Source organism: the organism of the source record quoted next, unplaced genomic scaffold, assembly GCF_019419815.1.
Source record: "Pyrus x bretschneideri cultivar Hongxiangsu unplaced genomic scaffold, Pyrus_bretschneideri_v1 Contig51, whole genome shotgun sequence".
NCBI lineage: Eukaryota > Viridiplantae > Streptophyta > Magnoliopsida > Rosales > Rosaceae > Pyrus > Pyrus x bretschneideri.
In genome coordinates, this window is record NW_025999789.1 from 2,419,099 (window position 1) to 2,443,011 (window position 23,913).

At 35.8% G+C, this 23,913-nt stretch overlaps 2 protein-coding genes across 2 annotated transcripts; both read right to left on the bottom strand.

Annotated features, from left to right (window-relative positions):
- Positions 1–1,178: 1,178 nt before the first annotated feature.
- On the bottom strand, positions 1,179–9,429 carry LOC103956933 (kinesin-like protein KIN-14F). The gene is given in 21 exon segments (XM_009368998.3): positions 1,179–1,373; positions 1,376–1,503; positions 1,596–2,305; positions 2,476–2,667; positions 2,757–2,920; positions 3,028–3,281; positions 3,379–3,543; positions 3,657–3,835; positions 3,939–4,031; positions 4,033–4,046; positions 4,244–4,423; positions 4,503–4,598; positions 4,726–4,807; positions 4,973–5,200; positions 5,360–5,428; positions 5,553–5,618; positions 5,620–5,910; positions 6,032–6,175; positions 6,609–6,772; positions 8,598–8,811; positions 9,183–9,429. Coding segments are annotated over 20 exon segments (3,405 nt in total). The 5' UTR covers positions 8,761–8,811; positions 9,183–9,429; the 3' UTR covers positions 1,179–1,350.
- Positions 9,430–21,561: 12,132 nt separating this feature from the next.
- Positions 21,562–22,428, bottom strand: LOC103956961 (N66 matrix protein-like). The gene has a single exon (XM_009369018.2). The coding sequence runs from the start codon at positions 22,426–22,428 to the stop codon at positions 21,562–21,564; it is 867 nt and encodes a 288-aa protein (XP_009367293.2).
- Between the last annotated feature and the right edge of the window lie 1,485 nt (positions 22,429–23,913).

The window sequence follows — 23,913 nt, forward strand, 5'->3', positions numbered from 1 at the left end:
TAAATTTAACTGAAGGAGAGAGAGGGGTGAAGCTGCATAAAGAGAAAAGATAGGTTTGGGAATTATTGTGATGATATTTCTCCGTACCTTGTGCGCTTTTTAAGAAAAATAATGGGGTTACTTGCCCTACATGTAATACAAAGTTGTGTCTTTTTGTTTTTTGTAATTAATTCTTGAATTGTTTCTTACTAACATTAGTAGTTGTTGAGACTATAAATACTCAAGTAATAATTTCTGTTGTGAATATGGTGTGAATGCCTACATAAAGAAAACAATCACATATGGCTAAGGGTGGAAAGTGGAAGAATAGAAGTCAAAATTATATTGCTTAAATAGTAGAAGTTTGGTTTTTATTGTTTTGGTGTGTAAGCCTTTTACATGCATTAAAAGAGACGTATGTTTGTATCGTATGGGTAGTACAAAAAGATGAAAAGCATAAAGTAATAAGCATGTTTTCCACATTTGTCCCGCTCTACATTCATTTCTCTTATCTGATATTAGTGAAGAAAATAAACAGAATAATAAATGGCTCCAGTTTCACTTCAATCTCTAACAACTCTAATAATATATATAGGTACGCATCATCTGATAATAACATGTTTCTAAATGCTAAAGGTAATCATTATCTTGAATTAGACAAAGCTCCAAAAGACTCCAAAACAAAACTGTCGAACACTCTAATGTTTTAGCACATTCAATCATATATATTAAACATTAGTCCGTTCTATCAACTATATTTTTCTTTCAAGTGAGGCATAAATATAAATATATATATATATATATATATATATATATATATTATATAGCCCTTTATAATCAAATATATCTCGGGATACTAAACCTAGTTAGAAACAAATTTATTTATTTTTAAGTTTTACATATATTAAAATAAACGGTGATATGAGTATCTGTTTATAACGGCGGGTAATACCCATAACCACCCATTTAAATTTTACGGACAAACGGTTATACCCATAACCGTTTATTTATCTAAACGGTTACCCATAACCGTAACCGTCAAATTTAAGTAGGCGGATAACCGCGGTTACCCATAACCAATGGGTATTTGCCCATCCATATTCATAAAAATTGACATTAGATGATTCCCAATCTACCCTCCCTGCCTTAAAAGTGAAAAACCCTTGGCTTGTGCCTAAGCTACTAAATAACCAATCATGCACATCCCAAAAAATTTCAACTGGCATATCATTCAGCGTAACAGTTTCATTCCCTCTAAACCTCCAATTTAAGTTCATAATCCGAATTGCCACTGTCCTGTCTACGCTAATCCACATTTCAGGATCGTTGGGCCCGGACAACAATTTTTCAATCACAATGTCAAGTTCCTCCTCATGGTAATACTAAAAATTTCGTGTGGACCGGCTCCTTCTGATTTCAGACACGGCCATGTTGCCGCCTTCTTTTTGATTCCGTGTTACACCATTTTGAAGCTTGTTTTCGGGTTTTCCAGCCAATAAAGGTTCTGATGCTTGCATTAGTCCTCTGCATAAAACAGAACATAAGTAACACTGGTTCAGAATGAGCATCCCGAAAAAATAAATTATAAAGGAAAACCATTGCTTTGTCGATCATACCGCGGTTCAAGATTTATGTAGTTCCTTGGCAAGGGTTGCCGAAGCTTTTTTGCCATCAAAGGATTATGCACGGGTGAAGAAATGAGGATACGCTCATTTTCTGGCTCAGAGAAGTCACTCGTTCGAGCCTCTTCCATCTTTTCACCAGCATCCAAGTTAGGAAACATTGTTATCACTGCATCCGAATTTTGAATTCTACCTGGTACCCGGTTCTGCTTGGCCTTAGCTGCCTTACTCTCATTCTTGATTTTTCTAATACCGCCTTGTCTTACGTTAAGAGTTTGCTTAAACTGCTCGTCTTCATGTTCTTGGTAAACTTTCTTGGTGTTGGCCTTCTGGAGGCTGTTTAATACACCGAAAATGTCCTCATGCCTTGTTGGTTCTTGCGAACTGATGCATTCCCTCGAGTTGTTGTCGGTTGATGGGAACACTGGCATAGTTGCAAGGGATTTATTGACAGGTACTCTAGCTGGAAATGGTACTTTCGCAATAGGTTGGTTTTCGGTTGTGTCAGCCTTAACTCTACTTTTGATGAAGGCCCCTCTATCAGTAGATATTGATCTCCTAACTGGAGGTGATGGTGATCTGAGATTTCCAGGGATGACTAATCTGTCTTCAACTAGTAATGGCATCTTCGGTGCAATCTCTTTGTCCGCAAATGCAGAGGGAAATCTCGACCGCCTTTGCTTGCCCGAAGAACAACTTCTAGCCTGAATGCCACCAAATTTAAGCACAAAAATGAGATGAATTTTTATCATCTGCTACCAAATTATTTCATTTGTTTGTAATTAAAGAACCTCCCAAGTCTAATGCTAACATTAGTTCTCAAGAAAAATATAGTACCGAATTTCAACTATGTCATTCGCATGACGGAATTTACCTCAGAAATCTTAGTACTATCCAAGGGTCGATGACAGTTTTCAGGCTTTGAACTGTTTCCAGTACCATTTCTCGGAACACGGAAAGGTGAAACAGCTCTTGACTTGTGGGAGTCCATGGCGTTTTGTGTGGCGCCTTTGAATTGCTCAAGCTCAGCTTCCTTTCTCTCTAATGCCAGTTTTAGATTTGAAATCTACACAGATACAAATTAACTTTTAAGCAAGCATTATAACAAAAATTAGTTGAAAATTTAGAGTAAAACTGAAGAAATGAGAGAGAAACCTCGTCTTTAAGTTCACGGATTTCACCCGTTTCTTTATTAGATCGAGCTGCCCCAAGTTCGATGGATGCAACCCTCTCAGCAAACTTGAGGGTACTGATCGTCTCCCCGAGAGCATTAAGTTCAGGATTTATATGCACAAACATCATGGTCTTTGCATGACCACCTAAACACGGACAAAATTAAGATCATCGACATTTCAGCTCAAATCAAATGCTAAGCACTTGGAATGGTGGATTCTATCAATAAGACTTAATATGTTCTTAAATTTACCTAAAGAGTCTTGCAAGACTTGAGTAAGTTTGCTATTTCTGTAAGGAACATGTGTACTCTTTTGTGCAAGAGCAGATATGACATCTCCGAGTGCAGAAAGCGATCGATTTATGTGTTGGGCTTCCTTTAGCCTCTCGCCAACAGCCTCGGATTTATCAACTCTCTCACTCCCGGCCAAATCCACAAGATGGAGACAACCCCTTAGAATAGATCCAGTAGCCAACTCCTTTCCAAGTACATGAATTGTTAAAACACTGCAGAAGGAATAGCCAATCCAAAAGTCACTAGTTAGAACATAAAAAAACACAAAATGATGCTTAAACTTCACGAAAAGAAATATAAATCATCCACCTGTGAGACCGGCTGCTGCGCTCATTTAGAGCTGTAGCGCCAACAGTGCGATTCTTTTGGCCGATTTTCATCAACTCAAGAACATCTTGAGTACATGTCACTGGAACCAAACTTGCATCAGGTACATTGAGGCCGTTCAGTTGAGATTTGTTTCGTATATCTAACGTACCATATAAGTTAAGGAAATAACATGATAACATTGTTTATAGAGCTTGGGAATTTGTAAGACCTAAACTTGGATTCAAATTGGAATAAAAATAAAGGAAGGGCAAGGATATCTTCTGCTAGAGCCATCGCTGACTAAAAGGTCTCTCACTTGTTCGTTGTATATTTCAATCATCTGAACTGCAACTTCATATCTTATTATGTCTAGCCTCGCCTTCGATATTTGAAATAAGTCACGAAGGGCTCTATAGTTTACACCCCATGTCTCTTCTGTTGTTAAATCAGGGCCACTCTGCGTAAGATAAGGATGAAATACGTATTCAATACTATTTGAAAATCAACATATGGAAGAATGGTCACGTCTATTTTCAAAACTACAATGAGATTGGCATTACCATTGTGTATGTCTTCCCTGAGCCAGTCTGTCCATACGCAAAGATGCATGCGTTATAACCATCTAAAACCGACCTGATCAGCGGCTGAGTGTCACCAGTATATTTGCTCTGCAAAGAACAGTTGAGAGAGATCATTAATAATGTCTTGTTCATGGTTGATGGTATAAACTGCATATTTTTGTCTTTCGGAGACAATAAAAGTAGTAGTGCAGTAACATTTGTTCATTTTATTTCAATCAACATTAACTCCAATTTCCAAAATCATTTTACGACAGCGCTTTGAACACTTTGCTACAATAGAATACCTTGTGTGACATTTGTTCTGAAGACTTTGTTAAATGTAAAAACCCTTCTTTTATCCTTGCTCTGTTTAAGGGGATTGACAATCATTATGGTTCCATTTTCTCCAATATAATCCACAGTCGACTGTTCGTTTGATTGCCCCGGTAAGAAGGGTCTGATTCTGCAATAAACTCTGATTGATCCTGCAGGAAGTCAAATCTTCTAAATAAGCTCCATATCTAGAATGCTAAATAATTAATTAAACTGGGATGAAATGAACACCTTTAAGGTCTTGCACTTGATTGTAAAGAACTCGGTTCTCTTCGATAACTTGTTGGTAGGACGAGGATGCCACTTCGAGGCCTTTAATATGATGCACTGAGACGGAACAAACTGAAAGTGTGAGGTCATCCAATCCCTACTAGTAACATAATGCAACTAAATGAATCCTTTTTGTATTTGAAAGAAATATTCTCAAGGCAGATCATATCTTCGGAATTATTACCAAGCCTTCTGAGTTCCTCCTCCCAGTTTGAATGAACTTGTTTGACATCGTATTTCGTCTCTTGGAAAGATAATTTGAGCTCCTAAAGATATCCAAGACAGACAAAGAAAACACTTAGCAAGAAGAAAATCCATGTCTTGCATTCTGCCGAACAGGAAAGGGAAGAAAAGCTATGTACTTGATCTATTAATTCACCTGCTAAATTTTCGTAATTCTATTTGCAGGAAATGGAACGTTGTGTGCTCACCTCAAGCTGTTTCTGTTGAATGTTAATCAGTTCTTCATGAACAGACGAGTGACTACTACTACGCTGAACAGCTTCTCCACCTTTCCCACCACAAATACAGAACTTGGATAGATCATTTGACACCAGACCCCTTCGTTGACCTAGATATTGTGTAATAGCTTCTACAAATTCAGATTTCGAAAGACCACCCAAGTCTCCTTTCAGTAGTTTCTTTAGAAAAAGGCCAAGCTGCAGAAAATTTGTAAAAACAGACAGGGATATAAGATTATTTCCATGCGCTGACGAATAACATCTGCTTAAGTTGAAAAGATGATCCAGTGAAAGTACTTCAAGAATCAACACAATGATAGTAACAGAAATACCGTGGGGTGAAGATTCTTAACATACCTGAGTGGCTTGTGAAACAAGCAGTGCTGAGAAATCCTTGACTACCTTACTCAGTAAAGTATCGATTACCTATACGTTTTTTGTCACTAAACTGAATCAGAATCTATTTAGCAAGTATAAAAGAAGTATGCAATATACGCGTGTTCTATAATTGTGAAAATAGAATCATATTAATGGTAAGGATCTTACCTACCATTGCATTCAAGGGCAAGTCTTTGATTCCATTAGCCTCTCGAAGGTAAGCTTGTATAAGTACCAAGTCCAAAGCGATCGAAAAGGAAAGCCAGAGCATTCGCAGTTCTGGATTCTTCGGTTGACACCTCACTGGAAAGATGAAGAAATTCCAATAGTTGTTCAAACTGTGATGAGTCCGATTCGTCTATTGACTCATCAGCACTTTCACTCCCTAAGGAGGAAAGTGACCCTTTTGGGAAGGATGTGATCCTCACAGTCCCTCCATACCTCCAAACTCCAATTCCACCGGCTTGCTTCCATTCATAAAATCCTTTGAGACAAAGAATGCAGTCTACAACTTTGCTCGACGAGCCTCCCTGCAAATCCAAATCCTCAAAATCCCAAAAAAGAGACAGTAGAAGCTATGATTTATTACGAAATGTTGCAAACTATGATAGAATCCAACCCTTCTGCAATTTTTCTACAAGGAAACCAAACCTTTTCGAGATCAGATGCTTCGAATGTCAAGAGCTGCATGTCCTTAACAGCCTCAAGGAAATTCCTCATGTTCTCAAAATACTGAATTGCAGACTGTGCAGCCCCCTCCGTTGACTGAACGGCAATGATAGGATTTTCCACCACCTATTTGAAATCCAGCAAAGAAAGCAACCCAATTAGAACTGCGAAAACTCAAAACAAACCCGCCACAAAATAACAACAACAAGCTTTATTCCACTAAGTAGGGTGGACTCTATAAATTCTAGAACGCCACTGCATGGTTTTGTGAAAACTCAAAACAAACCCGCCACAAGTTCTAAAACATAATCAAAGTTGTGAATTATGATGACCATAGATGTAGGACAATTCCTTGCAAAATGAAACAACTGGGGGTCATGCATATGATATAACACCTTGTTTGGTATCTAGGATTTGACTGGAATGGATAGCCATTATATTCGCGCAATTTTTTCATTTCTTTATTCAATATATTGAATATAGTGGACTCTGTCCATTTCAATCAGTCCAAGAGACCAAACGAGGCCTAACTGTCTAAATTGTGGATACGTGCAATAACCTTAAGAACAGCACCAGGATTGACTTTGTTGAGGACGTTGCAGAGAATAAGGCCATTGCGGAGTGCAAGGCGGAACTTTTCTTCAGAGGGCTCTTTGGAAAGTGTTCCGGAAGCGCCATAGTCCATCTTCCGCAGCCATTCTGCTGCTTGGTATCTCCTTGAAGCTAAAATAACACAAACACGATCAATGTTCTGAAAATCGCAAGCTAGTAGTCAGGCAGCGGTTAGGCGGGTCTAGGCAGTTTATAGGGCCTAGACAGGTTTTTATTTTAATTGAACTTAATATATAAGATATAAATAATTGTCCACCTATACTTAAAAAAAATGAGAGTTTTAATGAAAAGCCACGGTATTGTTCATTTCATTTAACGAAAAATCACATTTTTACACTAAAAAGTCGATCATGGTACTATTCACTTTACCCTTTATTTTGTCTTTATCATTAAAACTCAAAGTTGTCAAGCCTTTTTCATTAGTTTTTCTTAAAAAAATATGTACTTGTATTCGTAAACGTGAATTACCAAATAGAATGATACATAAATTATAAAGTACTATAATATATTGAAACTTAGGAAACAAATATATAATAAATATTATTCACCAAAGTATCTAACAAGTCTATTACAATTTAACGAAAACATAAAATGCAAAAATGCAAGCACCTAGGCATTTCCAAACGCCCTTTTTTTTTTTAATTTTTTAAAATGCCTAGGGATTAATCTAGCTGTGGTTAGTGGCCTAGTACCTAGGACGTCCTAGGCGAGAACTTTTAGAACAATGAACACAGTTAATCACCATTATTGGAATTTAAAAAACACAAAGACACAATAACAAACGAAATTTAGGTTAAGACTTAATTGCAGAACAAAAAATTTATTTAGTGAATTTTGGATTTTATTTTCTTTAAATTTGGATTGTTTTTGGTAGTTTGTAAGTTTCCACAGCAACTTCATTTGTAGTTAGTAGAGTAAATTTTCAGCGTTACCATCACCCTCCGCTTATTACACTCTCGTTTAAGTCGATGACATATCAATCATGTCATCTACTGTAATATAATGTGGATTAATAATACCACATAAGAGTGTGACCATCACACTAAAAATTCATGGCACTTCCAAACTTCCTTAACGCCACCTCCAGTTCATATCAAAACAAATTTTATGTCCAAGATTTCAGTCAATTTTTTTTAACAAATTACAATTCGTCTCAGTCATTTTTCAATCCTGAATTTCAAATTTGAAACAAGTTCACACTATGGCTATCAGTTGAACTGTTATTTCCACCAACCCCACTAAAAAATTAAAAATAGTGATGCTTGAAGAGATGGCCTTTCCCGCATAATTAAAGAGTATTTTTGCAAATTAATTTATGCTAATCTAAATCCTTCTTTCGGCAGATCAATATGTATATATCAACAAAGATGGGTAATTTTGAACCCACCCAATATTGGTAGGTCCAAATCATCATAATTCGTAAGTGATCGATATATGAAATCACTACTTACAAAATACTTCATATTGGCTCTTCCTTTTACTTTTTCTATTTTATCACATACTTTATATTTGGTCCCAGAGTTCACAAATTTTTTAAAAAATTGTAACATGTATCACAATGTAGAAATGATATCACATACACCGTCCGATCAAAGATCCAACTACTCAAACATTGTAACATATATTTTTATAAACTTCTTATTTAACTATCTAACCTACAAGAAAATGTTTAGTGTAACCGATTGTGTTTCTGGCACAATGAAAAATCTCTCATAACCTACCTCCGCATGAGTCAAGTTTTAAAGATTCCAAACCGCTGCTCCCAAAGCATAGATGAATTGAGACAAATTATTTATTTATTTTAATGAAAGAGCTAAGACAAATTTGAAAGTAGGAAAAAAACCACTACCCCAAAAACATTAATATTTTGAACTAAAACTCTGGAAGAGAAGTCTCCTAATTTTTTGGCTAAAATGTAATTAAAGAACAAATATACCTGCTTCTTCAGCTTTCCTTTGAGCCAATTCATAGTCATTGATGAACTCCTCAGTGTTTGCAAATGGAGGAGCCTCAATGTTGGAGACTAGACCCTTTAAGCCTCTTATGTTCTTGCTAGGTGATGTGAAGAATATTGAATTAAAGTTGCTTTCTTGTGGCATTTTTTAGTTCTCCAAGAAATTATATACTACTTGTTCTTTATTCTGCAACCACTGCATAATTCAATAAAATAACAAAAAAAACATAGTTAGAACTGCACAAACAAGGAACCTTGATAACTAAAACTTTTTTTTTTTTTTTTCTTTTGATACAAGCGACATTGTCGAGGAGATTCAAACAAGGAACCTTGATTGCAGCCTAAGTGCTCGTAATCATTTCAACTACAAACGCATTGCGTGATTAAGAGAAGGGTAGTCAAAAATCACTTCCGTTAAGAGAACTTACATTCTTTCAAACAACGAAGGAGTGAAAGAGGCAGAGTTTGGTGGCATAACTTAGTGAAAGAATGTATCACACAGAAAATGAAAATTTAGAAACATTGATCATGATCTGAACGAGTGCAGTGCGTTTGTGAGGCTCTTACCTTAAAAGGGTCTTGAAAACTCTGGAAATTAAACCAACCCAGGAAATTAAAATGGTATTTTGTGAGTTGGATCAGTAGTTGAAGTTGAGCTCAGCTTGGCATTGAATACTTTAGATCTGATCCGAGTCAGAAATGGAAGGTGAAAGCAAGCTTCTCGTGTGCTTGTGATAAAGAGCCTTCAAAATTGAGTATGACCTCACTGGATGCTTTTCTATGTGAGAGGAAGAGAGAGTGAGAGTCCAGTTGAGTGAAATATTAAAAAGACTCTGCAAATTGAAACGTTGTTGTCTCATGGGGTTGAGAGGGGTTAGCTTAGCGAAAAATATAAAAACATATCAAAGTTTGAGGGTGAGTTTGACTTGGATCTTGTCCCTCCGTGTGGTGAAATTACTTATATGGAACGTGTTTACCGTCACTGTGGTGTCATGTTTTAATAAAATAATGATATGTGTAAGTTTTTCAACACATGACATTGTATTATTAAATTAGGACGCCACATGACGGTAAACTTGTTTTATGTAAGTTGCTCTTCTCCAAGTGGCTAGGGTGAACCCAAATCAGGCTATGGGAGTCCCAGACTTCACAAGCTTTGCTATCAATACAGTTAAGTATTTATCTTCACTTGTAAGTAGATTGTCTCAGGTTCAACTGCTGTGAAAACAATATTGATACTTGATTAGAGCTATTACATTAATTTGCAAGTATTCCAATATCCTAGTGGACAAGGTATTGAGTTTCTACCCATGAGTCCCTGTTTAAAATTCCCCTCTCCCGTAATTAATGTAATTAGAATATTTCTCCCTCTCCTTAATAATAATAATATTTAAAAAAAAAAGTTATGTAGTTTTGTCCAAATCCTCTCAGTATCATAATATTTAAAAAGAAAAATGATAAACACATATATATTTTTTTAACCTCTGACACACACTTGTTTAAATTTATCAGTTTGATTATTCTATCCGATAACCAGAAATAAATTTAAAAAAAAAGTGAGAAGCTAAAAAATTTGTGTGAAATCACTTAAAAAAAGAGTAGTTTGTTGTGGGATCATAGGCTAAAATAAAACTACTTTTATGAAAGTATTGTTTCTTTGTCGACTTTGGAGGTACCATAACTCATGGTTTGGCCTCTATTATCCTTCATGGTGCTGTTGGCCATATACGTGGCCTTTTTTTTGTTTTGAATATGATATGATCGCTCGCTAGTGGTAATAGTGATACCAATTATATGTCTTCATCATTAAGCTTGTAGGTTCATTAATCTTAATTTTGCCCATAATCTAGCCGACTTATCCATTTTAGCGTGACTTTCAAGGTTGGTCCTGTGGAGTGGAACAACGATAATTCAGGTCGTCAATACAATCATAGAGTATATAGTCATTATTTGAAGAGAACTTATCTCTTGTTAGGTAGCCATCTACTGGAGAGTTAGCCGTTTCTACTCATTCTGAGCAAAATGACAGTAGTTTATTTTGTAGTTGATGGCTAATCTCGGAGTCTTGATTCTTTCTAACCATCTTGTGTGGGTTTGGAGAAGAATGCTACTATTGTAGTTTGATGATCAAATCTTATGTGTAGTTCGACTCGTTTAATCGGTTATCATCCTTTAAAAAAACAGTCATACAAGTTATGTTATTAAATTTCAGGTTTAGATTGTTGATCAAGTTTCCTTTTAAATGTACGGTACATATTAACAATCTTACAACACAATGTACCAAATTAATTAAGGAAATCTGTGTTTTAGTGAGCCCCATTATTTTCTAATTAATTGGCGATAATTGTTCTAAAAGTTTTGAGCTGCAGGACCTGCCAAATATGTCCATTACTTTCTTTAATTTCACCGATATCCTAGTGTTTTGTGAAAAAGAAAAGGATGGTTTGATGAACAATCCCAGCAGATTGTTCTGATTTAACTCAGAATAGATCAATTAATTATTAATTTAATTGTAAGTTACTATTCATTCATTTACATAGATTTAATTATTTAACGTGCATCTTAATCAAATGACACATTTGCCATATTGATGTAGTTGGTGTCAATCAGGAAAAGCAAGTATCAGCTTTCAATAAATGTCCTCAGCTGGTGGTGGCCGGGTCACGTTTTGATGAAATAAAGGCAAAAATTATTGAAAGTATACGTTCGGGTTTTATTTTTTGAAACGAAGAAGAGGCAAAGTCCAATATATTAGGTCCACTTTCGAACGTTGGATCCCCCACTTTCAAATGATTGCAGAGGGAAAGCTTTCCAAACCTTTTTTTGCATTTTGTACCCTATTTAATGGACCACTTAGTGGAAGGGTTCTCTTTATCAATGGTCTTAGATAATAACTTTACTTATTAACTTTTGTTTTGGTTAGTTAATTAAAGCTATGTGAGAGACGGCTTCTCTTTTAAGCATGTATTGTGGTCAAAATTGTTAGTAAATTAAAGGTAAAACAAGAAAGAATAATTAGTATACTGGTCGAATGCCAATTATCATGTTAAGAGATTTTTCAATGTATTGGAAACACGATTTAGTACACCAAGTGCATCAATAAAATTGGTTTGAAACTTAAAAAAAAAAAAAAAATTCAACCAATTGGTCGTGTGTTCCGGCAGTGAAAAATTTATCTACCATATATCTCCCTTATTTCCCTGCTGCACATTGCATTAGATGTATAACTGTTCAAATAGTTCTGTGAGATTCATGGACAACTCAATGCTCATGCAAATCTCAGATTCATACAGAATTATAATCGTATATGTAGTACTTACACGTCGGTTAGTTTCATATTGTTGGAACTCAATCTGTCCCACATCGAACAGAGGGAAGAAGAAAGAGGCAGTTTATATAGAATTACTCAACTCTAACTAACATTGAGGCATTTTGTGATAAAACCTTACACCTGATGAATTGGGCATGTGGTAAAGTAGGGACAGTATCGGTGTTGTTGGAGTGGGCCCTTAGCTCGTCAACCTGAAAAATTCTACATGGTATCAGAGTCAAGGGACGGGCTCGTACTGCCACGTGATTGGGTGGGTCCCCTTTGACCCCGCGTGATAGGTGAGTCTCGAAATGGCTCCACGTAGGCCAAAGATGCAACCTGATTAGGTGGGTCCTCGTTTGGCCCCGCGTGATGGGTGAGCCCCGACATGGCTTCACGTGGTTGCTGATGTGTGGATCTCCACATGTGACCCATAAAATGAGGTCTTACGTGCATAGGAGTGTTGGAACTCAATGCCTTTTGTGATAAAACCCCACACCCGACGGATTGGGCAGGTGATAAAGTGGGGACAGTATCGATGTTGTTGGAATGGGCCCTTGGCCCGTTAACCTGAAAAACCTGGAACTCAATGCCTTTTGTGATAAAACTCCACGTAGGCCAAAGATGCAACTTGATTAGGTGGGTCCCCGTTTGGACCCGCGCGATGGATGAGCCCCGACATGGCTCCATGTGGTTGCTGATGTGTGAATCTCCACGTGTGACCCATAAAATGGGGTCTTACGTGCAGAGGAGTGTTGGAACTCAATGCCTTTTGTGATAAAACCCCACACCCGACGGATTGGGCAGGTGGTAAAGTGGGGACAGTATCGATGTTGTTGGAATGGGCCCTTGGCCCGTCAACCTGAAAAACTTGAATAGTTCAGATTATGAAGTTTATACAGTTAATATACATTATGCGAAAGAAGTGGGATATACGGATTCCTCATTAAGGAAAGCATTATCCTATTGAGATTGTATGGCATAACCCTTATTCCAAGCTATAGAGAAGGGGGCATAGGTTAACACCAAGAAATGAGTACTCATTCTATGAACTAGGTTAACACTAAGTCAGCTCTTTTCTTAATTTTGACGGAAGAATGATGTTATCTGGCATGAGAGAAAACGGTTATTTGGGTACCCCGGCCATTATATAATTCAGGCATGCTACTCCTTTTGTGTGCGTGGTTTAGAGGCTAGGAAGCTCGACTTGGGCCAAAATATTATGGAAATAAACACAAAATAAGGGTTTGGTTTGATAATAATTTCGATTTTATTTTTATTTTTATTTACGTTTCTCATATCTCAAATACAAAAATGTAAAAATTAAAAACTAAAAACGAAATATTTACTTTAGCTAAAAAATCGACAAGAAAAACACGAAATGGTTACAAACTTGTAAGCAACTGCACGCCTGGTGATGTTGTTGAAGAAAGCAATTTCTGTGAAGTCAAAAAGGACTATAATTCCTATAACATGCTAATCAAAACCGAAGTTTCCACTGTCCTTTGCCTTTCTCTTTCTTTCTATCTTTTTATTTTAAGGTGACGAAAGTGTTCCTTCCCTTTTGGGGCTGTATGCACATATGCATAATCAAAGGTGGAGTCGATTAGTTTTAGCCAAATTTATGGGCTGAATCATTTCTCAAGTGGGGTGAAAGTTGCACCCAAGAAGTTCATACACTGGAGTTATATCATTGGAAGGATTTTTTACTATAAACACTTTTAGCAGCAGGAATGCATACTTGACACCATATCCCATTAAGTCCTTGCTCTGATATAGCCCAAATCAAAATCAATGGATTTATACATTTTCCTCCCTGTATTTTGAATGAGAAATGGTTTTAACACTTCCTTTATTATCTATGCAGAAGCAATGATTTATACATTTTCCTCCCTGTATTTTGAACGACAAATGGTTTTAACACTCGCTTTATCTATGCAGGATATAAGGTTGTTATAAATACTTATGGAAATAGCAATTTCACTTGTAAGTAAAATGTCTCATGTTCAAGTCACATTGATATTAATAATAGAAAATTAGATTTTAATCCTTAAATAAGATGACGTTTAGAAAAATATCTTATACAAGATTAAAATTTGATTTTAGTCCCTAAACTCTATTTAATGCCACCATATGTATTCAATGTATCTCTTTTTTTATTTATAATTTTATCTTATATAGAAAATATTTTAGTAAAGATTTTTCGGAACACTTATATTTTTGCATATTTTCTTATGTGCTACTAATTCATTACAATATATTTAGGTACGAACATTTTGGTACACTAGATTAGTAATAATATGTTTAGGTACAGACATTTCGGTACACTATTTTAATATAATATATTTAGGTACTGACATTTCGTTACACTAGTTTAGTATCATATATTTAGGTACAAAACTTTTGGTACACTTATGTTTTTGCATATTTTTTTATGTGCCACTAATTCACTACAATATATTTAGCTACGGACATTTCGGTACGCCAATTTAGTAAAAAATATTATGATACAGACTAATGAGAGGAAGTTAAATAAAATTAATGAATTAAAATGTGTATAATAATAAATTTAAAATTTAATGTATTAAATAAGATATCTATTAAATATTAAAGCAAAAATAATATAATTTGAATTTGAATTAAGTACTTGAAGGACTAAAATCAATATCCAATCTAACACCAAATTTTTATTAAATTTTAATCTTCTTCAAGAATTAAAGTTCAAAAATCCCTATTAATTAATAATATATAACATTTGTGTCGAGTAGTTATGATTGACTCGTTGTACATTGTAGCCTAGCCTAATCAGCTCTGTAAAATATATATTCACTTGTATTTCTTAATATTAGACTCTCAACAAAATAACTTATAATAACATACCTGGGTTTCCTTTCTTGGTGTCATATATACATCATCAACTTAATTTACAACGTTTACTATTTGTGTATTGTTTTATGAAGGTGAGATTCACGTGTTCTAAGTACGTCGTGGAGAACATTCATAAAACAAAGTCCGGACGGACAGATTACAAAGTAAATAGCTCTAAAAAGGGCTGGCATATAGAAAGAAGGTGTTACTTGTGCAAACAAAGTATGATGATTGTTACGTGCATCAATTACAAAATAGTACATAAATAAAATAACATAAAAGATTTTCAACCCATAAAGAAAGATCCTCTCCATAGGGGCTCAAACGGTAAAGGCACAAATATGGTTAGTAGAGTAAACCCTAGAAACCTAAGCGAGGGTTGACCTGTCGCAGCTGTCTGGAAATCAGAAGCGGCCGACAACCCAAACTGCTAGCTCCGCACCACAAAATAGCAATTGTTCACCCTTACATCGTAGACCTTCAACTGTATATTGCCTCTTTTTGTTTGTTTATTGAGTTAGTAGGCCTTTATGTGTATTGATTGCCTCATTTTGTTTGGCTTCATTCTATTTTTGATTATCTGATAATTAACTGAACCTTGTTAATTATCAGATAATCAGAACAATGACTGAAGCCAAACAAAAGGGCCATCAATACAAATCAAGGCCTACTAACTCAATAAATAAACAAAGAAGGGCCACCACAAATCAACAAAAATTCTAAGATTAACCTTTAAACCCTAGATCTCAGCCTGATCCTCGGCCTCCCCTTTGGCAGCCTCCTCCTTGACATCCTCCACGGTCTCATCGGTGCCCTCCCGTCCATCCCCGACATCAGACCCGCCACCACCCGGATCAAAAGTCCTCCTTGACTTGGATAGATTATTTGTGGTCGCTGGAGGTGCCCCGGAATCCAAGAACTGTTTTGCAGTCCCATTCATGCACAAAGATCCATTGTGATCATCATTTGGTTAGCAGGAATAATCGACAGCTTCCTTCTGCTGCTGGTTAACAATGTGATAATGTCTCACCCTTGCGAACGGACCCAACCCAAAAAATGCCCCGATGACTAGAATGACTAATACCGGGCACAATATAAACATAAGCACCCTGCACATCTTTAATCTACTTAATTGCTTCTCCAATTAATTTCTCCCTCTCTCTCTCTCTCTAGATTTCTTTCTTTGTTTCAGACCCTACAGGTTAAATTCTCTTCGAGGTTTTAGACTTCTGGTGAATGGGATATTTTGGTTTTGAGTCGAGCTTTTTATGGTCTTCCAACTTTATCGGATGTTGTTCGAGACTTCTATTGGTTGTCTTTCAATAAAAGAGAGAACATAATGCTTTATTTGACACCATAGTTTTGGATTCAAATTTCCCTACACATAATTAATTGATAATGATACAATTAAGAATATAATGGTCACTAAGTACTACGGATTAGTGATATTTCTTTTCACTTGTAAGTGAGAGGTCTTGGGTTCGAGCTCTCCAGAGACAAATTTGAACCACATTATTTTTTTTTTGGTCAAACAATTAATTTTATTAGATTAGTCACCAACATGATTTGAACCCCCACCATTATCTAAGTGTTCAACACCACATTATTATGACTTGTCCATTAATGCACAACACACACAAACACCCCCCCCCCCTCTCTCTCCCAACACTCTTTTTAGTGTAGATACTATTATTTATTAAAAAAAAAATTAAGCACATATTGATAGGGAAATAATTCGATACACGTTTTTTTTCTTCTTAAGTATACAGATGTTTATTTCTTTTCCTAGATTCTTTGATTTTATGATCAAGCTAAATGCCATAATCAAACGTGGAAGTTAAAGCACTACATAAAAAACACAAAGCTGGTTGGAAGTGAGCTACAAGTCAAAATTCTACGGTTGCGTGGTGCATATAAAAACATGTGAGCTTAGTTTACATGGGAATATAAACGCGATAAGAGTGGAGAAATTTTTCAATGTGTCGGAAACATGACTTAGAAGAACAAGTGTCATAATACAATTATTTGTAATTTTTTCTTCAAGTATCCAATTACTTGTTTTATGACACTTGATGTGCGGAACCGTGTTCTCAGTATACTGAAAAATCTCTCTAAAGATGTTGAAAATTTAATATTATCTTTATTATATTAAATTAATTAATTGAATGGAAATTAGAAGTGATGCCTTTTGGTGGAAATATTTGTCTGTCCTAATGAAGAGTTGTAATTTTTTACTCTTCATGAATGATCACATGTTTTCCAAAGAAAGTATCTCAAATTCTATAAATAAGTAAAATAACTTTTCATTGTTTTACATAATCATACATATAGTGCACTAAATATTAGAGAATCTCATTGAGTCCATATGAGAGAGTATTCAACACAATTGTGATTCATTGGAGCATTGTGATTTGGAGTGCTACTATTATAAAGACGTGGTCATTGTATCTTGAGAGACAAGTGCCGATCAATAATAAGCACCGTAGTGGGGCATAAACTTGTCTTAAGAACAAAGTGTCTAACATTTGCCTCAACCATGTTTTTAAGTTTTTCTAATCCATTATGTCGCACTCATTTAACATTGATTACTTGTGTGCATGCATTACTTTGATATATAATTGCATGAATTATTTTTTATTTTTTATGTGATTTAATATTGCAATTAGACCCTATTTTTCCATAAAAATTTGACAACATCGTGAAGGAAGACAATTACTCTACAACAAAATTACCCACGGAATTCCAAGTTATACCTAATTACTGCCTTCTCACAAACTTTAATCTGATTGGTTAAAAAGAATAGCCACATGTCCCACAACGAAAGAAGTCTCTAGACCTTAATATTTGGCAAGTGTACCATAATCTGAAATTGGATTCACTTGTTAACAGACTATGAAGAACGCATAAAATCTACTAAGAACACTATGAGTGTTTAGAGAGAGAAATAAAGAACTAGAGAGAAAGAGAGAGAGAAGCAATTGATTGTATTAATTCTAAATCAATCTTTACAACTGTGAGAATACAGTTTATATAGCCATTGTGACTATCTTGCAGTCTAAGCTATTTTAACTAACTAATTCGATAACAAATATAACAACTCAGCCACACTCTTAACTGTTTAACTAACTATTGCTGAGCTAGAATGATGAGGTGGACTGATGAGCTAGCATAGGTGAGTCATAGATGTATAGTCAGCATTCCCCCTCAATCTAAGCTGGGATTCCTAAGCTTTAGATTGTAACAATGCTTGAGAAACAAAGAACTATGCAGCCCCTTAGTTAGAACGTCTGCAGTTTGTTCTTCTGTTGGAATGTAGAGAACCTCAAGATCTCATTTCTGCACTATTTCCCTTACAAAATAATAATCTATATCTAGATGCTTGATTCTGGAATGGAAGACAGGATTTGAACTTAACGCTATTGTAGACATATTATCACAGTGGATTATTGCAGGTTGAGGCACTGAACATTTCAAATCTCTGAGAATTTGTCTAATCCAAGCTATTTTTGCAGTATGAGTAAGAGCTTTATACTCAGCCTCTGTAGAACTTTTGGACACAGACGTTTGTTTCTTTGATTGCCATGAAATCAGATTTCCCCAAGATAAACAACATACCCGATGACAGACCCCCTTGTATTGAGATCTACAGCCCAATCAGAGTTTGAGAAAACTGTGAGAATAGGTTGTGAGTATGCAGAATACACTATCCCATTATGCATTGTTCCCTGCAAATATCTTATAATCCTTTTGACAGCACCAAAATGTATCTCAGTTGGGGAGTTCATATATTGACACACTGCATTGACTGCAAATGCAATGTCAGGCCTTGTAAATGTCAAGTATTGTAGAGATCCCACAATGCTTCTGTATGTACTAGGGTCTGCAAGGAGAGTACCTTCTGAACATAGGAGCTGACTATGAGGCTTACAAGGAGTAACAACTAGTTTACAAGAATCCATTCCTGATTTATGAATGAGATCCTTTATATACTTTGCTTGATGAACAAAAATGTCCCTATTTGATTTATATTGAATCTGTAGACCAAGAAAGTAAGTGAGCTTTCCCAAATCTTTCAAATCAAACACTATTGACAATTATTGGACTACATTTTGAATTTTAACTGAGCTTGATCCAGTCAAAATAATATCATCCACATATAACAGTAAAATGATTATATCTGCAAAATCTGTTTTCATAAACAAACTTGTGTCGGAGACTGATGTAGTGAATCCCATTGCTTGTAGATAGCTTGTAAACTTTGAATTCTAGGCTCTAGGTGCCTGTTTTAAACCATATAGGGACTTCAACAACTTACAAACATGAGTTAGATGACTGGGATCCACAAAGCCTTGTGGTTGTTTCATGTACACCTCCTCTTGCAACTCCCCAGGCAAAAAACACATTCTTTATGTCAAGTTGTTTCAACTCCCACCTGCTCATAGCAGCTAATGCAATAATGATCCTTACAGTTGTATGCCTCACAACTGGACTAAAAGTATCAGAATAGTCGATTCCATGTTCCTGTGAAAAACCTTGAGCTACAAGTCTTGCCTTGTATCTTGAAATACTACCATTATGGTTCATTTTCACCTTATACACCCATTTGCTGCCAACTATAGATCTATTTTCAGGAACAGGTACTAGTTCGAAGTACCTTGAGCTCGAAGAGAATCATACTCTTCTTGCATCGCATTTTGCCACTGAGACATGGATGCTGCTTTTCTGAAACATGATGGTTTAGATGAATCTGTAATCTCAGATAGAAAAGAAAACCCTCCAACAAATGGATCTTCAATTGTGACTTGTAAACTTTGAAGTTGAGGACAAAAAAACACCAATGTTGCATAATTCTTTCTTTCTATAGCTTCAGTTCTTAACCTTGTTTGGACTATATTTTCTAGTATTTCAGCAAGTAAAGACTCAGAAGATGAACTGGTTAATGGAGAGATGGGCAGAATTACCTCAAGCTGAGAATTGTGATGGATAGGCAACATAGAAGAAATACTAGTTGAGATACCAGAGTGATGGTGATGGGAACTATCATGTTGATCAAGACTGTGAAAACCATTTCTGTGTGAAGATGAAGGTGAATTTGCACCACTGAATTCCTGTGATTCACTTGCTTAAACTGATGTATTATCATTCCCATTTTGTACTTCGAAAACCTGTCCTGCATAACCATTGCCATTGGGAAATGGCATCTGCGTCACAATTGGAACTGAAGGACTGTGTGAACTATCCTGTGTTGATTATGAAGACTTCTGCATTTTTGTGACTGATTTTACTTTGTATGTGGGAAAACCTCCTCATCGTGAATAACATGTCTTGATATGATTATTTTACCAGTACTAATTTTGTAACAAGCTATTCCCTTATATCCATCATAGAGCCAAGAAATACACACTGAATTGACCTTTTCTACAACTTGTTCTCATTATATGGTCCCAAAAATGGATAAACTATAGTACCAAACACTTTTAGATGTTGAATCTCAGGTTCTATTCCAAAAACTACTTGTTATGGTGACTTCATACTTAGATTTCTACTTGGCATCCTATTAATGAGAAATGCAGCATGTGTGTATGCATGATACCAGAATTGAGTTGGTAAATTTGCTTCAGTCAACAAAGTCACAGTAGTTTCAACCACATGTCTATGCTTCCTCTCAGTAAGGCCATTTTGTTGGGGAGTATATGGACAAGATATCATATGAGAATTCCTTTATTCTCCAGAAAACTGATAAATGTCTTACTTAAAAACTCTCCCCCCTACATCAGATTGTAAACACTTGATTGTAGCATTGAATTGATTCAAAATAAAGGCATAAAATTTCACAAATATATCAAAAGCTTGTGATTTATTATTCATGGGAAATATCCAAATGAACCTAGAATATTCATCCACAAAACTAATATAGTACCTATATCCTTGTACATACACCTTTGGAGAGGGCCCCCATACATCAGTATGTATCTTTTCATAAAGAAAAGTAGCTTCAGACTATTTTACATGAAAAGGTTGCCTAGTCATTATACCACTAATACATGAAGAACATAAGGATTGTGAACAATTTGCACTAACTATCACCTTTGACTTCTTTAGCATTGCAGCAAGAACCTCCTCAGATGGATGTCCTAACCTTTGATGCCATACTAAAACTTGAACTTTCTTCCCCAGAAAAGCTGAACATCTTCCCAACTTTGCAGCAAATGACCCAGCAAACACATTCACTGTTATCGTAAACAAATCCCCACCATCACTCTTTCCTTGGTAAAGTATTTTCCTAGTTGCCTTGTCTTGTATAAAAACACAATATCATCACATATAAACCAGCAACCATTATCCTTACACATCTTTTTAACAGATAACAAATTGACAGCAATTGTAGGTACACAAAGCACATTTCTTAACAATATAGCATTATGAGGCACATATATTGAAGTTGAACCAATATGAGTAACTGATAAACCTGTACCATTCCCAATAGTAATTTTCTCATTATCAGTGTATGAAGTAACATTATTGAGATGATTTAGATTAACAGTCATATGATGAGTAACCCCTGTGTCAATGATCCAATGATCTTCAGTAGAAAAACCATGTCCATTTTCATTTGGAAATACTGAACCAGTAGACGCATTTGACTCAATGTTTGTCTGAGCAGTCATAACAAGAGAAGAAGGTGATGGATTACCTTGGTAAGCATAGTTGTTCTGGTGATAGCATTCAAGAGCAATATGCCTTTTTTTTTTCCACAAATTTGACACATCACAGGACCAGAACTCTATACATTCCCATTATCAGATATGTAATAACAGTTTGGTGTAGTATGTCCTCTTCTTGAGCATATTTGACACTCTGGTGATACAGAAGACTTAAATTAGTATTTCCAGCCCAATTTGACTTAGAGTAGCAGCTATTTGAACTCTCATTGCCACCATTTAGACTCCCATTGCCAGAAAAAGAACTTCCATTTCCATAATTATTACCAAAATAGCCATTTCCTCCACTCTGATGAGCTTTTCCATTTCCAGAATAGCTATTGTTTCCATTCCCAAAGTGATTGTTATTACCCCAATTTCCATTCCTGTTATGAAATCTGGAAGATGAATTCTTAAAGTTGTTGTTTCCATTCCCAAACTTCTTGAAATTGTTACTGTTATTTCTAGTATTGTAATTAGTGTTGCCATTCCTGTTATTTCCATTGCCTAGAAAACCAGAGCCACCTTGAAAGCTATCTCCAAATTGCTCTCCATTGTATCCTCTGTGCATTCCTTGTGTATTTGAGCTTTCACCATGTTCACAGCCCTGATATCGCTGAGAGTTAGATCCTTCACCTTGGACACACATTGCAGCAATAAAACTTAACAAAGATTGCATCTTGGACTCAATGCTCCCTTCTGCAACAAGAAGTTGAGCCCTAAAATCTTTTAAAGATAGAGTTGTATCCCTTGCCAAGATCATTGTCCTAATCATTTCGAATTCTACAGGTAAACCAGATAGCACATCAATCATTAAATCATTATTTGAAATTCTTTCTCCTACAGAAGCAAGTTGATCCCTTATATTCTTCAGCCTCATTAAGAACTTATCCACAGATTCTCTTCCTTTTTGTGTTGTATGTAATTCAGTCATTAACTGATTAACCTGAACAACTGAGATTGATGCAAACCTTTCTTATAAACATGTCCAGGCTTCATGAGATGTTCTGCACCCAATGACATGCTCCATAGCCTCATCAGATAAAGTAGTAATAAGAAGACTCAGCAATGCCATATCTTTTCTTACCCATTCTTTATACAGATAGAGTAACTTCCTTTGTTACACTAGTGTCCGTATTAACCCCAAACTTAGATGGACAAGGATTTTCTCCAAGAAAGAAATCAAACAAATCATATCCCCTTAAAACTGATTGAAATTGATAGCTCCACTTAACAAAATTATCATCTTGAAGTTTTACAATCAATATTCCCAATAACCATTCAATCTTGACATTTGAATCAACCATTGTATCAATTTTAGCAACAAATTGAATCTTCGTAAGAACTTTTCAACCACTTTTGGCTATCGGCCTTTCTGAAGCGATAAAATCTCAACTTTCGTATGTAAATCACACAAAGAATTCTATGCACACACTTTTGGCTATCGGCTTTTCTGATGAAATGATGAAATCTCAACTTTCATACGTAAAACACAGCAAGAATACTACGCACACTGCTGGCTATCAGCCTTTCTGAAGTGAAACATAAAAGGAAAATGGCTATCGGCCTCTCTATCCCAACAAACACCTCATTGATCTATACATTCCATGATTTCAACACTTATGGGTATCGCCTCTAACAATTATGAAATTTGAAGCAAAAAATTTGACTGCGACATTCCATCAAACATATAGAGTGCAAGATGTCATAAAGAACCATGAACCTGATAATACTGCTTTCTTGAATCTGTACCCGAACCAGAAAAGATATGATCGAAGAGCTTTACCTCCGTTTCGATCACAAATTAGCGGAAAAAGGTCACCAAGAATCGACTCGATGATGATACCATGTTAACAGAGAACGAAGAATGCATAAAATCTACTAAGAATACTATGAGTGTTTCGAGAGAGAAAGAAAGAGAGAGAAGCAATGGATTGCATTAATTCTAAATCAATCTTTACAACTGTGAGAATACAGTTTATATAGCCATTATGGCTATCTTGCAGTTTAAGCTATTTTAACTAACTAATTCAATAACAGCTATAACAACTCAGCCACACTCTCAACTGTCTAACTAACTATTGCTGAGCTGGAATGATGAGGTGGACTAATGAGCTGACATAGGTGTGAGTCATAGATGTATAGTCAACATCACTCTAGATTTTAGTATTTAGAGCCAAATGATCAACATATATGCGGCGCACAAATTAAATTCGACGGTTTTCACTAACTCATTTCATTGACCTACCATACAAAAATCAACAACTCTGATTTCTTTTACACACCAATCAAAGGCTCAGATGTGTTGATGCTTAGGTGGGTTAGTATAGCATGCATGCATGCATAAGAGTCAGACTCGGAACGATACATCTACCATGACTTGCCACTTCCACGAAGTTCAGGTAGTGAAATGGCCGAG